The sequence below is a fragment of the Gekko japonicus genome, unplaced genomic scaffold (genome assembly GCF_001447785.1).
Source record: "Gekko japonicus isolate JY-2015 unplaced genomic scaffold, Gekko_japonicus_V1.1 scaffold242, whole genome shotgun sequence".
Classification (NCBI taxonomy): domain Eukaryota; kingdom Metazoa; phylum Chordata; class Lepidosauria; order Squamata; family Gekkonidae; genus Gekko; species Gekko japonicus.
The window spans coordinates 1,151,034-1,175,905 of record NW_015159717.1 but is presented as its reverse complement, the minus strand read 5'-3'; the positions used below and the strand labels follow the sequence as shown (position 1 = coordinate 1,175,905).

Here is a 24,872-nt window from a genome sequence, read left to right as displayed (position 1 = left end):
TGAGTATTTTGTTCCTTTTGTTCATATAACTTTTTGTAAAAGTCCTCTATTATTTTCTGAATATCTTTTATTACGAAACATTCATCTCCATGTTCATTCTTTAACATTCTTATCAGTTTATCTTCTTTATTCTTTCTCAACCTATACGATAACCACCGTGATGGCTTGTTTCCTTTCTCAAAGAAATATTGTCTTGTGTATCTTATTTTCTCTGCTGTCTCCTGTGTTAGTAGGTCATTCATTTGGTATTGTAATTTCAGTGTTTTAAGTCTTAACCGATTCTTCTACCTTTTTAATTTGTTTAAGAAGTTGATTATATTTCTCTTGTTTTTGCTTTTTCAACCAAATTTGTTGCCTTATCAGTCTTCCTCTTGCGAAGGCCTTAAAAGCATCCCACACAATATCAATATTTGTTTCCGGTATTAAATTTTGTTTAAAGAAGGCTTCAAATTCTTCTTTACATTCATTCAAAAAGGTTTGGTTGTTCAATAGCCATACTTTCATCATCCATCTTATAGGTTTTGGCGTGTCGCAAATTTCTAGTACCATTGGATTATGGTCGGCGAAAGTGGCTGGTAGTATCTCTACTTGTGACACCTCTGCCAACAGAAGGCTCGACGCCCATACCATATCGATCCTTGACCAGGATTTATGGCGTGGGGAGAAAAAAGTAAAGTCTTTCTTATTACCATTTTTAACTCGCCACAAATCTATCAAATTCAGCTCATTTGCCATTAATAAAAACGCTTGTGGGAGTTCACATGATTTGGTTGTTTCTCTTCTTTGAGTTTTCCTATCTTTCTTTAAACTTAATACCGCATTAAAGTCCCCAATCACTACCACCTCTTCCGCTGATAATTTTGTTATTATGTTTCGGAGGTCTTGATAAAAATTTTCTTGTCCCTGATTAGGTGCATAGATGTTTACAATCAGAGTTGTTCTCTTCTGTCGTTGTACTTTAATAATCAAGACTCTACCGTCTGTTGATTTAAATACCAGCTCAGGAGATAAATATGATTTTACATATGTGGCCACCCCCGTTTCTTACAGTTATCTGATGCGACAAAACATATCCCCAGCTTTTTACATTGTATTAATTTTTCATCTTCTTTTTTGATATGTGTCTCTTGCAGACATAGAATATCTGTTTTAAGTTTTTTGGCCTGACAGAATATTTTCCTCCTTTTTTGAGGTATGTTCAGACCATTAACATTTATTGTAACTATTCTTATCTTCTTCGTGTCCATTCCGTTTACTTTCAAATTCCCTTTCTCTCTTTTGCCTCAATCTTGTCATCACTGAAGAGTAGCCCCCCTTCTTATATCTTTCCCTTTTGTTTTCTCTCGCTTTCTTTCTGACTTCCTCTTGTTTCATCTTGTAGTTCCTCTTCAGATAGTAGTGTTACATATTCTTTGTGATGCTGCCTTGCAGTCAGTTTGGAAACTTCAGTTGGTACCACATGAAGTTCTTATTGGGATGCACCACTGTGATCATATTAAGCCACTATTAGATCATTTGTGCTGTTTCCCTTTTTGTTTCTGGTTCCAATGCAAAGTGCTAGTTTTGATCTTTAAAGCTGTAAAAGGCTTAGGCCCTAGTATTTAAAGGGCTATCTGGTGTGTTCTTCCCCAAGTGTTGAGAATCCTCACCATGTTACCTGAAGGCCTGTTGCAGCAGACCTTCAGTTTATATTAAGGCTCTGTAGTGAGGATCTGTGTTATAAGTTGGCATAGCTGAGTAGAGAATAGCTTTTCTTATAGACAGGGATTTGTCATTTATTTTTAAAAATTGCACTATGTACTGCCTTGGAGGCCAGCTGTAATTGAAAGGTGGTCAATAAATTTAGTAAATAAAAAAAAGGTATTATATGCATTTGAGATTATTTATTTTACTACTGCATAGAGTTTTATATAGTGTATGTTGTACATGCTTGCCACAGTAAAGGGAAGAAGGGCAAGAGTGAAGCTAAGGCTATATGAGTGTATTTGTATTTTCCTACAACATGAAGGAAGAACTGTCATGGAAAAGTGATCATTTTAAAGATTTAGTTGGAAGGAAGAATTAGGACATACACTAGATCTTTTTGTAAGTAACTATCTTGGCTTCCAGAAGTATTTACTTTAAAAAAGGATTTGGGGGAACTCTGAATTCTAAGGAGGTGTCTAGGCATTATATTTGATACATGTACGGACATATGATCTCAGCCAAAATATACAGTTGCCAGGATTTCCCCTAACTTCGAGGCATTCAGTCCATGAACCAGTTTAAAATGGGAGGGAATTCAAAAAATCATTTTGTGAAATAAGGACAGGGAGAGAGAAGAGAGACAGTGTCAAAAATTTAGCAGACTAGCACAAACCTCATTTATGAACCTTATGGGGCTATGATGCAACCCCCATTGGAGTCAGGATGGGATGCCCCCCAGGCAAGTAACTTATTACTATGCATTAAAGAAAGAATATTAAGCAGGGTAATAAAATATTACTCCAAAAGTTGTTTTGCTTCAAGACATTTGAAAATAAGGTCCGCCATAGACTCTTCGGGGGGGGGGGCAGAGCACGGCATCCTTCCATTTTACACAGAGCTTAGTCAATATTGGCTAAGGTCACCAGTTCTCCTGGCAACCTGAAGAAACAATCTGACAAGTCCTCAGTCTGTAAAAAGAGAAATTTGTGCTGAACCATTTGAGGCCGACAGAGCGCGCATTCTGTATAGACAGGGTTCAGATGTGGGGAATTGAACATACATGCTGACATTTTTAAGACTTCTTAAAAGGAGTGAATGGGCCATGGTGTTGGGCCTTAGGAAGAAAAATGGAACTGGAAAGGTTAAGTTAGCCAAACCAACCTGGCCAATAGATTGGCGGCTTCTGTCATGGGAGCCTTGTATCCCAATAAGGAGTTAGATGTCTTGCTTAAGGAAGAAGTACTACCTTCTGACCCCCTCACTTATGCTAAAATTCAATGTTTTAACAGTATCCAGGGATTGGTTCTACTGATCTTATGCCTGAGCCACTTGCCACTTTGTGGCAAAAGAAAGTGACATAAGTTGGAGTACATGTAATTCTATCCTGATAGGGCTCATGAACAAAACAAGATGAGGCTTTCTTTTTCTTTTTAATAGTCATCTCTGCAAGAAACAGTTTAATGTTACTTTGCAGTGACCAAAGGACACTCTCATGGCAGGAAGCTTCATTATAGACATTGCTCTCTCAGTTGTGGGACTGTTCCTCTGTGGAAGAAATCTGGTCATCAACACTAGTATCATGTACACATTCAAAAAATTACAAGATCACCATCTGCAGAGGAAGAATTTTGGAGATTACTTAGAAAGAGTCAACACTTTGAGGTGTAGGCCTACTCTGAGGGATGCTGCTGCTATGCTTTATCCCAGCTCTGAAGATTGCCATGTGTTCAGCTAAAGTGGGGAGGGAAAGTTTAGCAACAAAAAAGGTACTATTTTCTGGGCAAATTGTCCTCTTTTCTACCCTAATCTGTCATAGGGTTTTCGCTGAGGCAGTATGCAGTAGACACTGATTTAGCTAATAGCCTTATTCTGGCGGGGTAGACACTCTGTTTAGTTCAATGGAATGCATGATCCAACCCATAGAAATGTGGGGGAGGTAGGTACTGCCCTGCAGAGAACCTTCCAAGTAAGTCGTCTTTTGTTGTTGTTGAACTAGTCCCCATTTTTTGGCGGGGTTTTAGCTCTGCCTTGCTGCATCTGGGAGGCAAGGGATCTTGCTACTCCAGCTTTCCATCTAGAGTAGGCACTGTCCATGTCCGATATGTGAAGACATCCCTTTGTTTGCTCACAAGAATGGGAATGTATAATAAATAAAAATCTGCCTTATTTAAAAATAGAATTTGCTTAGTTGCTTGGATTGGAATAAAACCTTTTATAAAGAATAATTGATGACTGTTTCTGTTTTTAGAAAAGCCCTGGGTGATGGGAAAAGATCCATTATTTTGAAGCCCAGCTGGCCAAAGGTTAGTTGCATTTACTTTGTAATTCCACTTTCATTGTGGCAAGTCTGAAAACATGAACAGTGCAGTCCTGGCCAGGGCTGCCCCCTTCTAAGTCCATTGAAGTCAGTGGGTTTAGAAGGGAGTAACTCTACTCAGCATAGCACTGTAAACTTCACAAAAAGTTAACCGTTTTCTAAACAGAAAGCTTGTAAACTTCCATTATTGAGCTAATATTGCTAGTGATAAAGCATTGCCATAGTTGTGGTCACACCGGGTGAATTCTTCTGTGTGGCAGTGGAGGAAGAAGGAAAGATGTCCTGTTCTTTAAAAGTTGTTACAAAATTTATGGTTTAGAGCATAGTCTGCTATGACTGCCTAGAATTTGAATACATACTAGATTTGAATTTGAATACATACTAAGTGCCAAGTGAAACATGTTTGAGATAGCTGTGGATTAACTGGTATTTTCCTAACGTATGCCCACACAGTTTAAAAAGAAAAGAGAAGTATGCAAAATGGTTAAACTCTCTAAGAGTCATGAATGAGGACCTGTGGATTAACTGGTATTTTCCCAACGTATACCCAAACAGTTTAAAAAGAAAAGTTTAGTATGCAAAATGGTTAAACTCTCTAAGAGTCATGAATAAGGACCTTGAAAATTACAATGAGGACCTTGAAAGTAATGATCTTGAAAATTACATTCCTATATTTATTTATTTATTTAGGGATTTTATTCTGCCCTCCCCAAAGCTGGCTCAGGGCAGATCACAACAAATCGAGTCAAAGATTCATTACAATAATCACATTTAAAAAATTAGAACAGTAAACAATAAAATTTGGAGCAACAGTATGAATCTGTTGGGGCCACAAGGTGGAATCAGAATGGGCCATTTCAGTGGGTTGGGAACTAGAGCAGGGAGGCCAACTAAGATGGATGCCCACCACCTCAACCAAAGGCCTGGTGGAACAGCTCTGTTTTGCAAGCCCTGCAGAACGACAAAAGGTCCTGCAGGGCCCTGATCTCCTGTGGGAGCTGATTCCACCAGGCCGGGGCCAGGGCAGAAAAGGCCCTGGTCCTGGTCAAGGCTAAGCAGACATCCTTTGGGCCAGGGGTAACCAGTAAATGTTGGTCCTGTGAGCACAAGGCTCTTCGGGGCACATATGGGAAGAGGTGGTACTTCAGATATGTCAGTCCCAGGCCATGTAAGGCTTTGAAGGGTAGTACCAACACCTTGAAATGGACCCATAGCACAGTACTGGACGAATGCATGCCCACACATTCTGGACTACTTGGAGTTTCCGGATCGGTCTCGGGGCAAACCCATGTAAAGCGAGTTACAGTAATCAAGCCTGGAAGTGACCATTGCATGGGTCACTGTGGCCAAGTCCTGGGGGGAGAGTTAGGGGGCCAGTTGCCTGATCTGCTGGAGAAGGAAAAAGGCAGACCTGGCAACTGCAGTGACCTCTGGGTCTCCATAAAAAGTGAGCCATCCAGGACCACCCCCAGGCTCCTCACCTTCTGGGCTGGCACAAGTGGCACCATCCAGGGTGGGCAGCCCAATCCCCGAACCAAATTTCCAGAACACGGAGTATCAAACGGGGTAAATAAATTTGTACATCAAATTTTGAAATGTTAGCAAGTTTTCTGGCTTGAGGCTGTTAATAAGCACTTTGTCCATCACTTGTAGGGACACTACCGATTCTGTGATGCACTATCACTTTTGGGAGAACACAAAAAAGCACTGGAAGCCAATGAGAGAGGTCAAGAACTGTGCAGTGATAGTCCTGAAGGAATTAAGGATCTTATTCAGCAACATGAGAAATTGAAAAAGCAAATGGAGGAAATTAGAGGTAATCTTTCCTCTTAGAATGTCTCTTTATATAGTACAATACTTTGTATTACAGTGCTTATTCAGTGAATTGAGATTTGTGTTTTAATTTTCCAGGTATTAAGCAATATAAACACAGGACGAAGAAAATGTTTCAGAAAAAGTAAGTTTAGTTTCAATTTGCTTTATAAATCAATGTAAATAAAAATCTAAATGTTTCACTACTTAAAATAATATTCTACTTCGCAGTATTTTGTCACTAAAATTATGGTACAACAGGGCGAAGTATTAAAATATATCTTGCTATTAGTTAGCATGTTTTGGATGTGCTTAGAGTGATTAGAGTACTTAGGGGCAGTCTTCCCTCTAAGCTGGAGGTGTCAAACATACGGCCTGCGGGCCGAATCCGGCCCGGCGGGGCTCCAATCCAGCCCATGAGAAACTGGCTTTCTGCACATTTCTGCTTCCTGTTCCCTGCATCGCACCTCTTTGTCCAGTCTCTCCTATTTCCTGCTTCGCAGAGGAGGGAAAAAAAGTGAAGCCTCCCCTCAATTGGCTGAGGGCTCCTCCCCTTCCTCCTCTGGGGAGGGAAGGGGAGTGAAAGAGCCAGAGAGAGAGAGAGAGAGAGAGAAACCTGAAGCTAAGAAATGCATCATCAGCTTTGTACTTAGGTTGTGGGGAAGGAATAGTGGGTGGCAAAAGGGAAGGATAACAAGGAATGAATGTGAGCCTCTGCAGCTGCATATCTTTGGACTTCTAAGTACTTTGATTTTATGGATATTGATGTATATCTTTGTATCTGTTAGTGAAATCTAAGTAGACTTGTGACTGGGTTTTGTACATTTGAGATAGTCATTTGACAACTCTTTTTTAGTTAAATGTTCAAGAGTCTTGATTTCTAGTTATATAATGTGTTTCTCAATTATATATGTGTTAGTTAATTATAAAATAAGATCAAGCTCACACATTTAGGGTTGTGCAGTATCAGTTGGAGATCTATGTGTATATTTGGTTCTGATAGTAATACGGGGTCTGTTTTTTAAATTTGGAATTGTTGCCTTTTTCAAGCTCAGGAAATATTAAAAGATCTTACTGATAATAAGTTTTTAGATGTATATAGACATGTTAGCAGTAAAACCCAATTTAACTGTGAAATTATTTTGTGGTAATGGCATGTTGCCCACAACATTTTCAAGGAAAACTGCCTATGAAAATCAACAAGATTATTTGATTGTCCTTTGTTCCTTAACCAGTAGTTCAAAAGGACAAGGGTAATATATGTATGCAGGTCGTATTTCTGACTTCTAATTTCAACAGTTTCTAAATCAACCCTGCAGGTAAAATTTCAGGAGGGTATTAACTATCTGTGGCCCCGGTCACACTGCAAAGTTGCCGCGAGAGAGGCACGGATGGTGGGCGGATTATCCGGGCGTGATCACACCCCAACATCTGGGAAGTGGAGCGCACCCGTGGCTTACCACCGACAATGCGAGTTAAAAAACTAGTACCTCCAAGGTACTAGTAAACGTTTGCCACGGGCTGCCTCCAGACGCATTCCCCTCCGGTCCCTCGTTTACCCGCTGGCGCCAGGGAAGGACCCGTGGTGTGCCGCCGGCGCATCTGATCGCGTAATCGCGGATCAAACTGCGCTGGGGCAATTAGCTACGCCTCCCCCCTGCGATATCTGGCCAGTCTGACCGGGGCCTGTGTACAGTTCTTTGGGGAGTTACCTTTTCTTCCCCCAAGAGGGAGGAAGCTGTGAGGGGGAACAACTATTAGTACTGGACTTCATTGTACACCACACTGAATACGTTTCTCTCACATGCATGCCGACATCCTTACTGATGCTGTTCCTGTGTTAGAGTGCTGCAGTGGGGGCCTGTCCTTTTTTTTTTTTTTTTTTGTAGAAATAAAGAGAAAGCACAGCTTTAATGGAAATAAAAGTTTTTGAACTGTCTTTCAGAGTATGGCTCTGTTGGGCTTCTAAATTTGAGTATTTTCTCTGCTTACAGAAAAAAAGAGAATCCTTTTCATTCCCTACAATCCCTTGTTTAATGCAGGTCCAGTATCATAGGAGGTGAAAGTAGTGTATTAATGGCCTGCTGTGCTGGACAAAGGGGTGGATTGCTAGTATTTGCACCTGATGGCTTCTCCTTGTGCTTTTGTCTCTTGGGGTAGAAGGGGGGAAAGGAATTCTGAAAGCTTCCTCAAAGCTGTAGCTCTTCTGCTTCTAGGAAAGAAGCAAGGATCAGTTGTGTGTGTTACCTACCTCCACTATTTGTTGTGGAGAAGAAACTGCCCAGTATGCAGAATTATTCATCCCATTCTTCATAAACTTTGGGGAGAACAATTTTGAGGGCATCTTATACAGTTAAGCTCTGAACAACATTCTGTAACCTGCAGTTAGAACAGGACTATATTTTCCTGCTTGTAAACAACCAGGAACCTTTTTCAGTTTCAATAAAATTTAAGGCCAGAAGAGAGAGTGAGGAGGTAGCCTGTTTGCTTAGAGGAAATTCTTAAACCAGTTGTTGTAGCCCTGCTTTAAAACACATTCACTCATAATGTGACAGGAAGTGTGATGATCTGCAAGAAGAAAGACAAAAAAAATCTTGTGGCTCATTAGTCATGCTAATGGTTTCAGCACCACAATAGTCCTTTACTGTCTGTCTGGATTTCTTAGTTTTGTCTGAGTCAACTAAGAGATCAGATGCTTTCTTGTTGCGTTCTTCCCATATTTGAAGAATACTTTGACTTCTTATAAAATTTTATACTGTATATAATTTATTTGTTGACAGGGATTAGCCATAATCTAAATGTTATAGAAAATGTCTCTTCAGATCTTGAGCTAGGGTGTTAGTAATTTTATTAGCAAAGAGAAATTACATGAATGAAATTCAGATCCTTCAAGTTGCTTCAAACAGTTATTATTTTGAGTAATGTTTTAGGGATACATGCTTTTCTTGAGTTTAAAAGTTTAGCTTATACTGCTACTTAAATTTGCTTAGTTCTTCAGAATCTGCTTCAGTCAGTACCCAGCAATCAAAAAAATCTGACGAAAAGAAAATGCACTTTGACAATCACAATCACCTCAATCAGAAGAAACATATGAAAGTAAGTGATTTTTTAAAAAGTTTCGCAGCTTTATGGTAAAGACTAAATGGAGTGTGCTTCTATTCTGTTCTTAGCAGTAAAGCATGGCATGGCAAAGAATTGTCACAAGATGGTGATTTCACTCTGTATATCTTTCTTTTTAAAGAAGAAAATATATAGTTCTCTTGTAGAAGCTCAAACTAAAGTCCCTCTTTGCCCCAGAAAATGTCTATCTCAAGATTCTTTTCGTGACTCTTATCTCGTCTCTGCCACTTCACTCAGAAAAGGGGGGGATTCCACCTCTCCTTTCTGTGTCATTTTGAAGATTTAAGGGGGCTTATTTGGAGAAATCAGATTCTTCAATGTGCTATTATAGGTACTTACGATGCGTGTCTTCATCAGATGTTATGGATGAGGCTCAATATCTCTCTTAGGAGCGTGTGCAGGTTATGGCTGCCAAACCTGCTCTTCTTCGTTCCGTGCTTCTGGGATGATCCAGGGCTGCCACCCACTTGTTGCTGCAAGTGGGCCCCCCGAATCAAGTCCCTTGCACCAGACCTCCCTCCAAGAGGCCCAGTGGCGGTCGGGAGCCCCTGAAACTTCCCCTAAAAGAATGAAGAATCAGTGGTAGCCAGGGGCAATTCCTGATGCCCACTGAATTGCTGCGTTGCAGTTCCACCACCCTGACCAATGTCTTTTTCCAACAGAGTTATCAGCAACTGAGTCTTTAGAAATCTGAGTTATGCCACAAAGAACATTCACACTTTTGCATTTTTACTTCAAAATCTAAAAGACATTTCATCAATATTTGCATGCAAAGATCTGTGAGGCTGAAAAGATATGAAATACAGGCAACATCCTGGTGTTGGTCTATGTCAGTATAATTCCTCATATCATTATTGGATCATATAATCATGGATTACAGTATTAAGACAATGGGGATTAATGACATTTCCTACAGAACACACACTGTCAAAGACTTTTTGGAGAGAAGTGTATATAATGAGATTCCTGTACTTGTACGATCTTACTTCTGTGATTAAAAGAGTTACTTCCTTTCTACTCTACTATCATTACTCTAGCATGGGGGTCATACTATGGCTTGTAAACCACATTTGGCTCTTCTACTAATGAAGTATGACTTGCAGGCCCATGCACTTTATATTTACTATAACCTGCTGCTTTTAGCTCACTGTCATTGAAATCCTTTGAAGACTGTCTTAAGAGCTACTAAGGCAAACTAGGAAAGGGGGGAAGCAGGCTTTTGTATGGCATTAGTTACAGGGAATTACAACATCCCGCTGGTGCACTTGACAGTCCCACTTTGCCCTCTTGGAATGCAAATCAGGAAGCCACACACACTGGGCTCTAAGAACCAGCCCAAATAAAAAAAGAAGGCAGCCTTTGCTCTTCCCCCAAGGAGCCACACACAGTCATGGCAAGTCATGGCAAAGCACAACAGGAAACTTAATTCAAATGACCAGCAGGAAAAGGAGGGATGGATGGACTGGAAACCAGCTCTGAGAGAGTGTTTTATTACAAGCATTCAAAAGAAAATAGAGCCGTATCTGTGTCTCCCCCTCCGTCCTGCTTTGCCCTCAGTCCCTATTGGTACTCACCCCTGCCCCGGTGGTCTGAGACTCCGTCAGCTCAGTCAGCTCTGACTTGTGTGGCCGGGCGAGCTGAAGCGCGCTAGCACCTAAGTTTAACAGTTCCAACTCCAGCCGCCGGGGCAACAGCGGATAATTCCATTGGGAAGGAGGGGAGGGGAGAGCCAGGAAATGCCTTCTGCTGAGGAGCCAGCAGCGACAGGCAAGAACAGGGCTTTGGCGAGGGAGGGAGAGGAGCAGGAGAGCGCTTCTTTTTGGAAACGACACCTCTCCCCACCCGGGGTGTTTTTAACCCTTTGAGTGGCAACTGATTCCTAAAGAATGAGCTTCTCTGTTGGGGTCTTTGAAACTGGATGGTATTCTGCCTTGTATTAAAAACCAAAACGGGGACAGGCTGCGCCAGCATGTGGCTGCCTGTGCCCACCCGGGGCTCCCCCTACTTGCTTGCTGGCTGGTTGGCTTTCCCTGCCCCCCCCGCACCCAAATCCAGCTGGGGTGGCCTCTGTGCGGGCAAAGGGGCTTGGCGCGCATGCTGACCTCTCCTCTTCCTCCTCCTCCTCTCAGCGCAGCAGCAGGGGGAGTCCTGAGAGTCAGAGCAGTCCCTGTCCCGCCGGAGCAGGCCAAGCCCAGGGGCGCCAAGACGGCCCCTTACAACAGAGCAGGGCTTTTGGCAGGGCGGGGTGGCAGGCCAGCGGGCGCCTCTCCATGAGTTCACAGCCTAGGCAAATCCCTAAATTCCTCTATGGGTAGTCTGGCCCTGGTTGCATGCACATGAAAGTTTATACCCAGAATTAAACTTTATTGGTTCTAAAGGTGCCACTGGACTCAAATATTGTTCTGTTGCTTCAGACCACCATGGCCACCTACCTGAATGAAACTAAGGCTGGCACTGATGTGGTTTCCTAGCAACAGTCACTGAAGGCATTTCTTAAAGCTACATATGTTGCTACTATTATTTGGGGGGAATTAACCCCCAATTTTTAATCCCTTCCCCCTACAAACTTGGGGAATTCTTCAGGCTTGATGTCTTTTCATGGCTCCAATCTCTGGATTTAATTATCTTAAGATTTAATTATCCAACAGGTTGTTGAGAATTGAGATACATTGATATGATATAGTTGAAGCAGATATTCTTCCACTTTCTTGGTCTGTCCATGACATGGTTGATTGTTGTTTGCTAACTGACCAACCCTCACTAATTCCTGGAAGCATAATAGTCATCATCTCCAAAACCATACCTTAAAAAAAAATGGCTGAACAAAGTGGATATTACTTTAGAGATAACCTTAGTGGTTGCACTTAATTATCAGGTAATTGGAATGAATTTCAGCCTTCAGTAGTACAGCACTGGTTTCTCAGTAAAGCATTTTACATCATAAGATGGACTTCACATTTAGCACAGCCAATGGAAAATCATTCAGCTCAACTTAAAAAAGCGGATTCCAGTCAGAAACACCTTATCTCTACTTGATAGAAGCTGGAGCTTTTCAAAGTGGTAGAGCACACTGATCTACACATGCAACATTATTGTGAATATGGAAACAAGCAGCAGGTTGTTGGCCAGAGTTCTAGTGAACAAAACAGATCCAGAGAAAAGTCAGTCTGTGGGAACCATATGCAAATTAAAACTGTCTCAAAGCCCATTTGCCAAGCATTTGCAGACTTCTTTTGTATTTTATATGTAGCAACCTCTCCCCAAGTTCTGTAAAAGCATGTCTTGATTCTGTTCAAATGCTGCAACTAAAACCAGAAGACAGAGGCTTTACACTGCTGAAGAAGTCAGTGCAGTAACTAAGAAAGATGGGGAGCAAACAATGGTAATTCAGATAGCAATACAGAACAATACAGAATAGCAATACTATTCACACTTGTGCCCAACTGCACTCCACCACTCAGGAGTTTTAACAAGCTAGGAAACCACATCAGTGCCAGCCTTAGTTTCATTCAGGTGGGTAGCCATGGTGGTCTGAAGCAACAGAACAGTGTTTGAGTCCAGTGAATAGTTTCTTTTTCCTCAGTTTCTTTTTCTCTAAAGCTTCAAGTCCCAGGATGCCAAAATCACCTTAACTTATAGTAAGTTTCAAAGCTAAAATGACTAAACTGAGGTCATTGTACTTTGGTCACATTTTGAGAAGAACAGACTCAGTGGAAAAGACAGTAATGCTAGAAAGCCTTGAAGGCAGCAGGGAATGAAGGTATGATGGTAGAAAGCCAGCAGAGGAGCAGGGACAAAAAATGTTTTGCAGGGAGTGCCACAGGTATGATTGTCTACCCACTGGGTAGAAATTGTGCATATGTGCATGATGCATGGAGCTCTTGGCTATCAGGGAGCAGGTTTATTCCCTTGAGGCTAGCGTTGCTAACCTGAAGATGCAGAGGGAAATGTTTGGAGCAAAACCTCTAGGGACTTACCAGAACAGTTCCATTCCCATGCTGACAGCTTTTGTGCTGTTGTGGAGAGTGAGTGTCTTGAGGTTAGAGGGCGTCAGTCTGAGGAGGAGGGATGTGATCTCTTAGAAGGGGCTCCTTTTTTGGGTAACAGACCAGTATCCTCTCATATCAAGGATATTCCTCTGGGGTTAGGGGGAGGTGGTTTTTTGGTAGTGCGTAATAATTGTTAGGAATATAGAGAATAGGGTCAGTGACAGGCATTTTGACTGAACGGTGACTTGCCTGCCTGGTGCAAAGGTTTTTGCCATTATGCACTGTCTAGATACGTTGATAATTCTGGGGAGGGGTCAGCAGTCATAGTGTGCATTGGCACCAGTGACACTGGGAAATGTAGTTGTGTGGTCCTGGAGGAAAAAATTAGGTTATTAGGCAGAAAGTTAAAGCCCAGGACCTCAAAGGTAGCATTCAAAGGTAGCATTTTAGAAGTGCTACCAGTTCAACATACAGGGCCAGCTAGACAGTCACAGATAGGGATCTCCGTGTATGGATGTTAAAGTGATGTCGGGAGGAAGGACTTCAGTTTCTTAGGCACTGTCAAACTTTTTGGAACAAGCCGAACCTGTACAAAAGAGACGGGCTTCATTTGAACCAAAAGGAACCAAGCTGCTGACTCTTACTATCAAAAAGGTGGCAGAACAGCTTTTAAACTAATCCCAGGGGGAAAACCCACAGGAGCTGGTGACCCTTTGGTTCAGGACAGGCCAGTCCACAGGGATGATTGCATAAACACTCATGCTAATATTGATAAGAGTATACTAGAACTTGGGAGTGAGGGTATGATGGTGGGGGAGGGCCTTATGTGGCAACAAAGGGACTGAGGGCAGGTGAGGGTTGCTAGAGACAGAGAAACATTATAGGTGTCTCTATATGCCAATGCTAAAAGTCTCCGAACCAAGATGATGGAGCTGGAATGGTTGGTGCTCAATGACAATTTAGAAATAGTAGGTGTCTTAGAAACATGGTAGAATGGGAAACATCTATGGGATATAGTCATCCCTGGGTGTAAACACTATAGTCAGGAAAAGGAGAGATTCATGGAGGTGTTGCATTGTACATCAAAGAGGACATAGAATCAAATAAGTTAGAAAACATCAGGGGGATTAACTCCCCAACAGAATCAATATGGGTGGAAATAACTGGACTCTTAAGGGTTACCTAAAAGTGGGGGTACTATTGCCCATCTGATCAAGCCCTTGAGGCTGATGTTGAGATGGAAAAGGAAATAAGGCAGGTGACTAAGTGTTGTGATAGTGGGAGACTTCAAGCACCCTCACATTGACTGGGTAAACACATGCTTGAGTCATGCTGTAGAAATGAGATTCCTAGACATCATGAATGATTGGGCACTGGAACAGTTGATCACAGAGCCAACCAGAGGGTAGTGATCTTGGACTTGGTTCTGAGTGGGGCTCAAGAGATGGTGAGAAATGTAGAGATACACCAGTTGGGAACAATGACCACAATGCTGTGAAGTTCAATGTGCATGCTATTGGAAATTTGCCCCTAAAGTCCAAAATTGTAGCATTTGATTTCAAAAGAGGAAGCCTTACAAAAATATGGGGAATATTTAAAAGGACACTGAAATGGAAACACAAGAGTGTCAGATCTCTAAAGGATGCTTGGAAGCTACTTAAAACCTATTTTCAGGAAGGGAGTTGGAAGAACTGAGTCAAATTGAGGTGGTGAGAGATGAAGTTCTAGACTCTGCGTGGTGGCAGGATAAAACCCAGTGCTGGGAATACATTTTTTTTAATCCTTAAACTGCAACTTGATCTGTTTTTCCAATTGAGAATTCTTACGTGCAGTAACTTATAAAGTTATACACGTTAAAACGCAACACAATATAAAATTGGTCAACGTAAAACCCAGCATTAAAAACAGCAGGAAGTATTAGCTTGAAATGTCTAGTAAACTGTTCTCCATCTATAAGTAGACTGTAAAATAATTTAAAAAGATGAACTCCTTAAATAAAAGCCTGGGTTAAAAATAAGTGTTTTGGCCTGGTGCTTAATTTACGTTTTATCTGTTAACAGGTGGCTGTTGATGCACCAAAAAAAGAACACAAAGACTGTTTTTCAGATTTAGGTAAGTTAATAAGGATAATAGAGTCATGTATTTTAATACGGACGGGCATCCCAAATCATTAGATTGGAATTTTGAGTGTAATTGACAGATTTTGAATGTTGACATATAGTGCTATTTTTTAAAGAAACTGTAATGCACTCAAATAGAAGAGTTTGTGGTTCTTTTTACTAATTTTATATTTATATCCCATATTTCTTTTTCCAAAGAAAATGCTAAGGTGACCATCAAAGAATTACCAAATACAAACTGGGTAAAGCAGACCAGTGAAATGGATCTTGTTGTCTCTCTCTCCCTTCTGCAGAGTAATCTGCTGATCAAAGGCAAGATAGCAATGGGGGCAGGTCAGCCTCTAGAAAGGGCCTTGCTCACTCATTGTCCCCCTGCAAAACTGCAGAATGGCCAGTGGCTAAGGTGAAGGGGAGGGGCCAAGTGACTATTTAACTGTATCAGCCCAATCCATTTATTTTTTAATACCGCTTTCAGACATGATAGGGGGAAAATGCTTTTCTTTGAGTAACTGATGCTTTGTGTAGCATGAGTGTTAGAGAAGCTTTTCGTACTCCAACATCAGCTTAAAGCAGTGTTCTGTTTTAATGCTAATATCTTAACAGTCTGTATAATAATAATAATCACTAGAGGGAAATGAGAAGTAGAAGTAAAACCAGACAAAGAAAAGACGACAACCTTCTGGAACTCTGGGAAGACTAAAAAGGGTATAATAAAAAGCTGCCTGGATCACTGATGTAGAAAGCAAACTGAATGGAACGCAAATGGAAGATCTTATGATAACCCTGGAAAGCCTGCAAAAGAATTGAAGAAAGTGAACAACCGGACAGTGTCTGGAGGAGATGAAGTCCATGGCTATTGGCTTAAAAATATAAGTCTTCAACCACGATTGGTGCAACAACTTAATGATGTGCTCTGTTCCAAAGCAGTAGAAGATTGGATAACAACTGGCATGATATTTCTCATTCTGAAGAACAAAAAGAAAGAAGCAGTGCCAAGTGACTTCTGCCCCATTACCTGCCTCCCAACAGCTTTTAAACTACTTACAGGAATTGTAGCCAATTCCATTCAAGACTATCTACAGCTCAATTCGGTTTTACCACATGAACAAAAAGGAATTGTCCAAAAATCCTGAGGTGCTAAGGATCAGTTAGTGATTGATTAAATGGTCTTACAAAATTGAAAAAGGCAGAAAACCAACCTGAATGTTCCTTGGATTGATTAAAATAAGGCATTTGATTCACTCCCTCATACATGGATCTTGAAAACACTAGAAATGATAGGTACCAACAAAACTATGGTAACATTTATCAGAACTACCATGAGTAAATAGAACACCAGGTTGATAGTGAATAGAGAAGAAATTGGAACAGTTAATATCAATCAAGGAGTTTTCCAAGGAGACTCACTATCACCGTTGCTCTTTGTCAATGCCCTAATACCAATCACCATCATTCTTAACATCACAGGCCTAGGATATCAGCTTTCAAAGACAGGCCCAAGGATTTCACACTTACTGTATATGGATGACTTGAAAATGTTTGGAAAATTATCAGAGATTGATTCTTTACTAAATACAGTTCAAATATTCAGCAAAGATATTTGGCCTCGAGAAGGGTGCAGTATTAGCATTGAACAAGTGAAAGATAGTTGAAGAAGAAGAAATCAACATGCCAAACAACATCAAAACACTGAGCTTAACTTAAGAAAACTACAAATATCTTGGAATTTTAGAAGCTGACATCAAACATACTCTTGTTAAGAAAAATACAACCAAGGAGTATTACCAAAGAGTTAAAAAGCTGTTGCAAACAAAATTACATGGAGGCAACATGGTAAAGGCAATTAACACATGGGTAGTCCCAGTTCTAGGAGCTGCGGTGGCTCAAGTGGTTAAGATCCTGAACTGCGGGCTGTGGAAGGTCGGTAGTTCAGCAGTTTGAGATCAGAGTGTGCCGCATGACGGAGTGAGCTCCCGTCTCTGGTTCCAGCTCCTGCCAACCTAGCAGTTCGAAAGCAAGAAATTGCAAGTAGATAAATAGGTACCACTTCATTGGGAAGGTAACAGCGTTCTGTGCGCCTTGGTGTTTAGTCATGCCGGCCACATGGCCACGGAAATGTCTTCGGACAGCGCTGGCTCTTCGTCTTTGAAACGGAGATGAGCACCGCAACCCTAGAGTCTGATTCGACTGGCTTTCGAGCAAGGGAACCTTTACCTTTACTAGTCCCAATTCTAAGATACACCGCTGTCATTATTGATTGGAAGAAAGCAGAATTACAAGCAATAGATGGCAAAACTAGCAAGATAATGACAGTATACTCACTACACCCTAGAAGTGATGTTGGTCATCTTTCCTTACCAAGAAAATTAGGTGGAAGAAATCTCTTGAAAGTTGAGCAAGCAGTTGAAGAAGAAAAATGAGCACTGAATGACTACACAAAGAAAAGCATAGAGAAGTTTCTAGTTGAAGTGTGCAAGGCAGATTTATTTAAGGTTACAGAAAACAAGATTACAAAAAGTTTGCCATCAAAACCCACTTTGACAACGGAAGGAAAAGCACTTGCATAGGCAATATTTGAAACACACAGAAAACAAAATTGATAGTAAAAAAAGCCCTGGAAGTGGCTCCAAAATTGGCACTTGAAGAAAGGAGTCATTCTAGCTGCACAAGAGCAGGAATGAATAGTATGAACGCCAAGATTCAGAAGACCAGTGATAACACCAAATGTTGACTTTGCAAGACAAAGAATGAAATAGTCAACCACATGGACAGGGCCTACAGTAAAACTGTTCAAACTATAAAGGACATCATGATAGAGTTGCAGCCATGTTGCCATGGAATCTTTGCAAGAAGTATGGCTTACCATCAGCCATAAATTCATGGGATCACAAACCAGACAAGATCATGGAGAATGATGAAACAAAATTTTTTTGGGACTTCTGATTGCAAACAGATAAACACCTGGAGCGTAACACCCCTGATATTGAGAAATAGGAACTTTGCAATCCCAGGAGACAGCAGAATAGAAAAGAAAGAACAGGAGAAGATCATGAAATACCAAGACCTATGAATAGAGTTAGAGTGCCTTTGGGAGAAGAAAGTGCCTGGAAGTCTCAAGTAACACCAGAACATGCTGGGCATTGAGCAAGTAACACCAGCTCAGCTCCAGCAGACAGTGTTTCTTGGACCAGCAAGAATCCTGTAATTCCCAAGAACATGGATTGATCCTGAATTTCAGAATACCATCTATCAGTTAAATATCTGACCATGACAATTCATAATAATAGTAGTAGTTGATGTTTTTATTAACTTAAGGCATTTGGGGCATTTTTGGAAACAGGATGCTAGGTTATAATATAGGGTTTTTTTCTGAATCAGCAAGTTTTTACATTTCTGTGTGTTTATATGTGCAGCACTTTAAATGTATATAGGAATTGTACATGCCTGTAATTTAGGAGGTCAGTGATGTTACTAAGAAGTTTTCAGAATCTAGATTATAGGTGTCAAACTAATTTGTTATGAGAGCCAGATCTGACATAAATGTCATTTTGTCGGGCTGGGCCATGTGTGCCATAAAACGTAATGCCAGGTACCAGAGATAGAAACTGTATAAAAGACAGCAGCTTGTAAGCTCTAAGTTGGTAAATCCTCACTGCAAGGGCCCATGGGCTGGGAGGGGGGTGCAAAGGAAAACCCACATGGACGGATTGGAGAGCCAGTGGTGCAGCACTGGGCAGATGTTCCCACAATGCTTGAATGCTGCAGATGAGGGTGTTCCACCATCCTGAAGCCACAGTTGGAATAGCTCTACCCACTCTCCTCCCCAAACAGTCTCCTGTTCCCTCTCTGGCACTAGTTGCTCGTGGGCTGCATAAAGAGTCCTGGACGGGCCGGTTCTGGCCCCCATACCTTATATTTGACACCCCTGACCTAGACAGTTTTCTGTTTTGAGTGTTTTAGGCTTAAAACATTGTACACTGTCAAGCATACTGATGAGGTAGAGAGGATTTTTGGAGTTATATATATTTGTGGCTCATTATTATTTTATGGTAAACATCGTATGCAATGTTGCACTTATGCTGAATAATCTGTAAAAGCCAAGAGAATCTACTTCTAGTAGCTAGCTACTGGTGATGTAGGAACAAATTCCAATATTAAAGATTTCTAAAGGGTCCTCTGACGTGAGAGGAATGTGATACCAAATAAATACAAAGCTTCCTAGAAAATTTAAGGTGATGGTCAGTGTAAAAGCAGTCACAGGTAAGAAGCTTTCTTAATGATATAGTGTGTGTCTTAGAATTAGAAGAGATTTTATTTTTCTGTTCAACATTCTTAATTGTTTTCTCATTATATTTGTTAGTTATTTGACTATAAGATTCTTTTTGTTTCATCTTGGGTTGCAGCAGAGATAATTTTGACCAATTTTTGTATGTCTTAAGGACAGTTAAAATCTGGGTACTTTTATAGTGCTACTTCATCAGAAAAAGGGGTTAAAATCATAAGACATAAGGCTGGATGTTAATTTTTGCTGGAGAGATCATTTGAAATAGTTCTTGTTTTGAAATGAATAACTGATTTCAGGTATCGTTGGCAGGGGAAGTATGCTCACACTGAAACAGCAGAATGGAGAAATATGACTTCTCTTGGCAGCAGTGGAAAGATACTACATAGTTCAACTTCAAACTTTTGTGAGGCAGCTTTGTACAGTACTAGAGAAAAATTTTCTGGTGCCAGTGCAACATTGCTAATTGTTTGTGTGACTTGGTGTACTAAATTTGTTCAATCCTTGTTTTTTCAGGCTTTTAAAATGAATCTTTGTGTATAATTTCTTACTGTGTTTCTTGAAATGCTTAGATGTGAAAGTGATTTGGCTAACTGCTTGGTTATTATTTATTTTTAGCCAAATAACCAGGTTCACAATTATGTTTTTCTGATGACAGGACCCAATGAAAATACAGGAAAACCAAGGAGCAGAATGAGTGATTCTGAAAAGATATGGTAAGCTTGGCTAGTCTGGCTGACGTTTTTAGGTTATGCTCTTCTTCAAGAAGTTTTATTCTCTAATTTTCGGTTTCTGTTTGCTTCTGTTATCTTTTTTTCATGATTGTTGTAAATCTATTCGAGGTGCTCCTTTCGTCACCGTCCCCCCATTTTATTTGGACTGCCTTTATGGGTGATTATTTTCGGCATACAGCTGGTCCCTTGTCTCAGTCCCTGTTAGGTTTAATCATGTAGGAAGTGGTGAGATGTTTCTAGCAGTTCTTTAGTTTAATTTATTTGATCTCTCTTTTTTTGTTTTCTGACGATTTTAAACTTTCAGAAGGCCTAGAAGATTTATTGGTTTAAACTCTGACAAGCTTTTTTATGTCTTCTCCCTCGTTATTCCCAGGCAATGGATGTTGGGTGGAGCCTGCAGCTGCGTGTGGTTTTTATTTTAATTCTTTTCAGTTGAGCTAAGTTTAGGTTAGTTCAGTCCTTTTAGGCTGTTATTAGTTAATATTTTATTTTATAAGATTCCTATTAATTATATTTACTATTTTATTATTCTTTGTAGTTTGAAGGTTTTTTGTTTTTTAGCTAGAGGGGTGGCTGACGTTGGCTTGTCTGGCTATTTCCTCATTCCCCTCTCCCCCCGAAGGTGTCAAGTTTGGTTGATTACCTAGGTTAGAAGACGGTGTTCTCTTCCTTTTCATTTGTTAAAATGATTGAAAAACTGGCAGGACAGATTGATGATGAACCTTTTATAAAAGTTAAGCAAAGTAGATTGGAAAACTTTTAAATAAATAAACTGCCCTCCATGCCACTAAAAATCAGTTTGAGGTTTTAGAGAATGATTCTGATGTGAATGCGGGACTTAGTTTAAATCAGGACCCAGAAGATGGACCTTCTCTGTTAAGCAAATAAAAATTAAAACAGATGAACTTGATTTATTAGCCACTCAGACTATCTTTATAGCTGATACTTTACAACTAAAATATGAACAATTGGAGTTTATAACTGATTATTTATTGAATTCTTCCATAAGGAATCAATTCCAAGGCAGTTAATGGAAAACATCCTGCAAAGAGGAAACTCTTGCTGGGTATCACCCTCTCTATGTTGGCTTCCGAAGGAAAGGATACATTACAATTAAAGAGATTTCAGGTGGTGACCACGATATTTCCCTATCAGGGCAGATGGACAAATTGGTAGGGGGAAAAGAAGTGGTTTGTGTCAGCTCTCTTATTTGTTGGGCGTGCCTGTCCCCTACATAGATTAGAAATATGTAAAAAAAAAATCAGGGCCCTATTTTTGGAGAACAGTATATCCTGAACTTTTTTCCTACCTAAAATCCTCTCTATGATGTTTTACATTATATGGTGTTTTAGGAATTTTGGAATTCACTTGAAAAGAGCTTTTAACAATCTAATAAGAACAACCACCCTTACAAGCAGAGGGCAGAAAAGATAGTAGAGTGCCCATTACTCTATCTAGAAATCCCAGAAGACAGGTTGTAATAAAAATTTAAACCACTCCTTCATGCAGCAGATGAATAAAATAACCCCTTCGGGAGATTGAGATAGAAATAGAGAAGAAAGTGGGGGGAAACAGCTCTTAAGGAACAAAACCCGCTAAATACCTTCAGTCATCTTCCAGTGGAGGAACAGCAGCATATTGAACAAAAATTAGGAAAATTGCAGCAGACCTTTACTGGGATTAGGCAAGGTGATAATACTACTAATGTTAATGTAATTCTAAAAACAACAACACTCTGTTTATACATACTGCGCAGATAAATAGATCAAAGGAAAATAATGGCTTTGGTATTGAGAAAGCTTGTGATCCAAATCCAAGCACGAGAAACTTGCAGGAAAAACCCCAGAATAGTCTCAAATGTTAGCATTCTCCTTCATCATGATATTATCTTCTTAGATGTGCCTAATAATGTATGACTCAAAAATCAACCTAAATTTATACTAAAGATGTGCTCATGGAATATTGCAGGGTGGGTTAATAAGTACAATTCCTTTGAGGTTAGAGAATATCTAATTCAATATTATACTCTTACAAGAAACACGGGCTGCCGAGAATATTTTTCTCCCTCATTATGTCTCCTTCTACTTACCTGCAAAAAAGAACAACTGAAAAGGGAGAGCTAGTGGTAGCTTGGCATGTCTTGTTTCTTCCTCCCTAACAGTAAATGTATCAAAACTGGAAGCCTGTTTATCTTTGGCTATGGCAGTGAACCTGTTCATCTTTTGCTATGGCTGCTTTTAGTTGAGGTGGTGGACACCCAACTAGCTGGTCTCCCTGTACAGAGCCCATATAGAGACCTCCCTCTATAGAGGCAGTCTGGATCATCTATTTATGGAGTCTTGGGATTATGTAGAGGTAACTCCAGTATCATCTATCCGGTTTGGGGGGGGGGGTTGAATTATTGTTCACCATCTTTTAACTGATTAACTGTTTCTGGTTTTAGTTATTTTTTAGAATAATTGTGTTAACTGGTTTTTATTGTTATATGCTTTGATGTTACCTGCCCTGAGCCCATTTGGGAAGGACAGGATATAAATTTTTAAAATAAATAAGTAAATAAAACTCCAGAGAAAAATAATAATGTTATAGTAATCATAATTTGCATTCCCCGTTGCCGTGACCAAGCTGTGGTGTCACTGCCTATGTATATATTTATGTGTACTGGATTCAGTTTATGTTACTGTGATGTGACTTGATAAGTTCTGCTTTCTGATGGCTGACCAGTTCACACTTAAAAGTAGTCTCTTCGTGGTTTGTATATATAACTTCAGGATGTATTGAGGACAACTGCCCAGTATAATTCTTTTTCAAAGAGTCAGGCACCAGTGCTTGTAAAAGTCAAACAGCACAGATCTTTATTTCACAGAAAACTTAACAGAGGGATGGGATATATTTACACAGGATATTTTTATACTTTGTAGAATAAACACTTCACTTTGCCTTTACATAGGCTGTATGCTTATCACTCTCAGTCTGACTCAGTTAGTTCACAACACCCATCTATGATCCCACTCTCCAGTAACTGTTTTGTGGTTAACCTTTGGGCTTTATTTGCCTGGTCCCTTGAGTCTTACTGGTGCAACTACCCCAGCTCTCCAGACTCCTCCAGACCCTTAGCCCTTCCTTAGCCACCTTTATCAGTTCCTTTGGAGCAGTGTCTCTGGTGTTTGTGACCACTGAGGTTTTATATTGTGCACTCTCTGTTCACTCTCCTCTTTACATTAGAGGGTACCAGTGCAGAGTGCTATTCAGCCACATTCTACACAAACTGCTGTCCGGCTGATTCCACTGAGCCCAGAGGCTTTATGTCCTCTTCAGAGCTCTCCAGTTAGCCGACTGCTAACTTTCTTCCAACTGTCTCTGCCCAACTGTCAGCTTTTCACAGTTATCTGTCACTCACTGAGAGTTCCGAGCCAACTGGCCCTCACCACCCTCAATCACATGACTCAGCAGCTCCTTTGTTTACCTGCTGCTGTTCTCAAATCTTTAATTCCGTCACAGATCATCTTTCCTTACTGTTGGAAATTCGATTTTTTGATCTGTATGCTCTCCCTAACTCATCTCATTATCCTTTGATACAGGGAAATGTAAAAGTAAAAGTGAAACCTTGGACAGTAGACTTAGAAAGGGAGGTGAGGGTTACCATTTTTTCAGGTTTGTGCCTAAATACGGCTAAACTAATAAGGGATGAATCTTCAATGGTGCAAAATCTGATAACACTGAGCATCATAAGAAGGCTGGTAAGACGAACACAGAGAAAATTGTATTCAGGGTCTATGGCGGCGTGCTGAGCAGACTCACCTCCTGGGGGATGAAAGCTGTGCACCAGCAGAAAGGAGGGGGGGCGAGGAATCGCTACCTCCAACAGAGCCTGGCTGAAAGGCTCTTAGCCAGGGGACTTTTGAGAGGTCGCCTCATTGCCAGCGCAATGCTGGGGAATCGAGGCGCTTCTCCGTCCCGATGGTCCTCCTGCTGAGTGTCCGAATGGAAGAAGTGACGCTGACCGGGGCAAGTGCTGGAGATCGAGCGGTTAAAACGGAGGCTAAACGAGGTCATATGACCGAAGATGAACTGTGAGTCAGATTAAGGGGTATTTGCAATTCAAAAAGAAAGCTCCCTACCCCACAGACTAGAAAGTAAAGCGAGCGGGGGAAGGGCCCCTCTCATGCGCATAAACTTAAAAGCGAGACCCGGGGGGGGGAGCGGAAACAAAAGCGACGAAACATTTACCAAGCATTTGAGCGCATATTAAGAGACTTTGCTAATCATTGCGAAAGTAAACAACTCATAAAGATGGCGGGGAAGAGGACGGAGAAGGAGAAACTTTTAAAAGCGAAAGTAGCTGAGAGTCCATGACCGGAAGGAACCACCGAGTTGGCCAAAATGTTGGCAGAGTCCCTGCGCCCCCTGCTGGAACAGATGGCTAATATCAAGGAACAGTTGTCAACAATGAACCAATGTATCACTACTCAGCAGACACAATTGAACGAGACTCTTAAAAGTTTGGAACAAACAGCTGAGAAAGTGAAAGAAGTTGACGCCACTGCTCAACAGGTGATGAAAAAGGTACAAAAATTGGAAAAGAAGCAAATTTCAACAGAAGAACAGCTTTTACAATTACAAATGGAGAAGGCAGCCCCAGTGACAGATTTGAAGGCGGACTATCTCATGAGCGAAATGGATGTGGCCTACAGGTCCTATTCCATATACATAAAGAAGAATCATCTGCCTGGGGAAATAGTAATGAGATTCTCGAAGAGGCATGTGAGGGATTGTATCCTGAGAGCAACAGTGGGGACACCCTTGAAAATT

The 24,872-nt window shown here is 40.8% G+C and overlaps 1 protein-coding gene across 1 annotated transcript in view; it reads left to right on the top strand.

Moving 5' to 3' along the window:
- The window catches only part of TTC3 (tetratricopeptide repeat domain 3), a 123,784-nt gene that overhangs the window by 14,838 nt on the left and 84,074 nt on the right, over positions 1-24,872 (top strand). The window contains exons 10-15 of the mRNA XM_015417716.1: positions 3,935-3,989; positions 5,657-5,819; positions 5,915-5,960; positions 8,806-8,911; positions 14,985-15,036; positions 19,985-20,042. Of these exons, the coding sequence (XP_015273202.1) occupies positions 3,935-3,989; positions 5,657-5,819; positions 5,915-5,960; positions 8,806-8,911; positions 14,985-15,036; positions 19,985-20,042 (480 nt within the window). The remainder of the gene's footprint in view (positions 1-3,934; positions 3,990-5,656; positions 5,820-5,914; positions 5,961-8,805; positions 8,912-14,984; positions 15,037-19,984; positions 20,043-24,872) is intronic.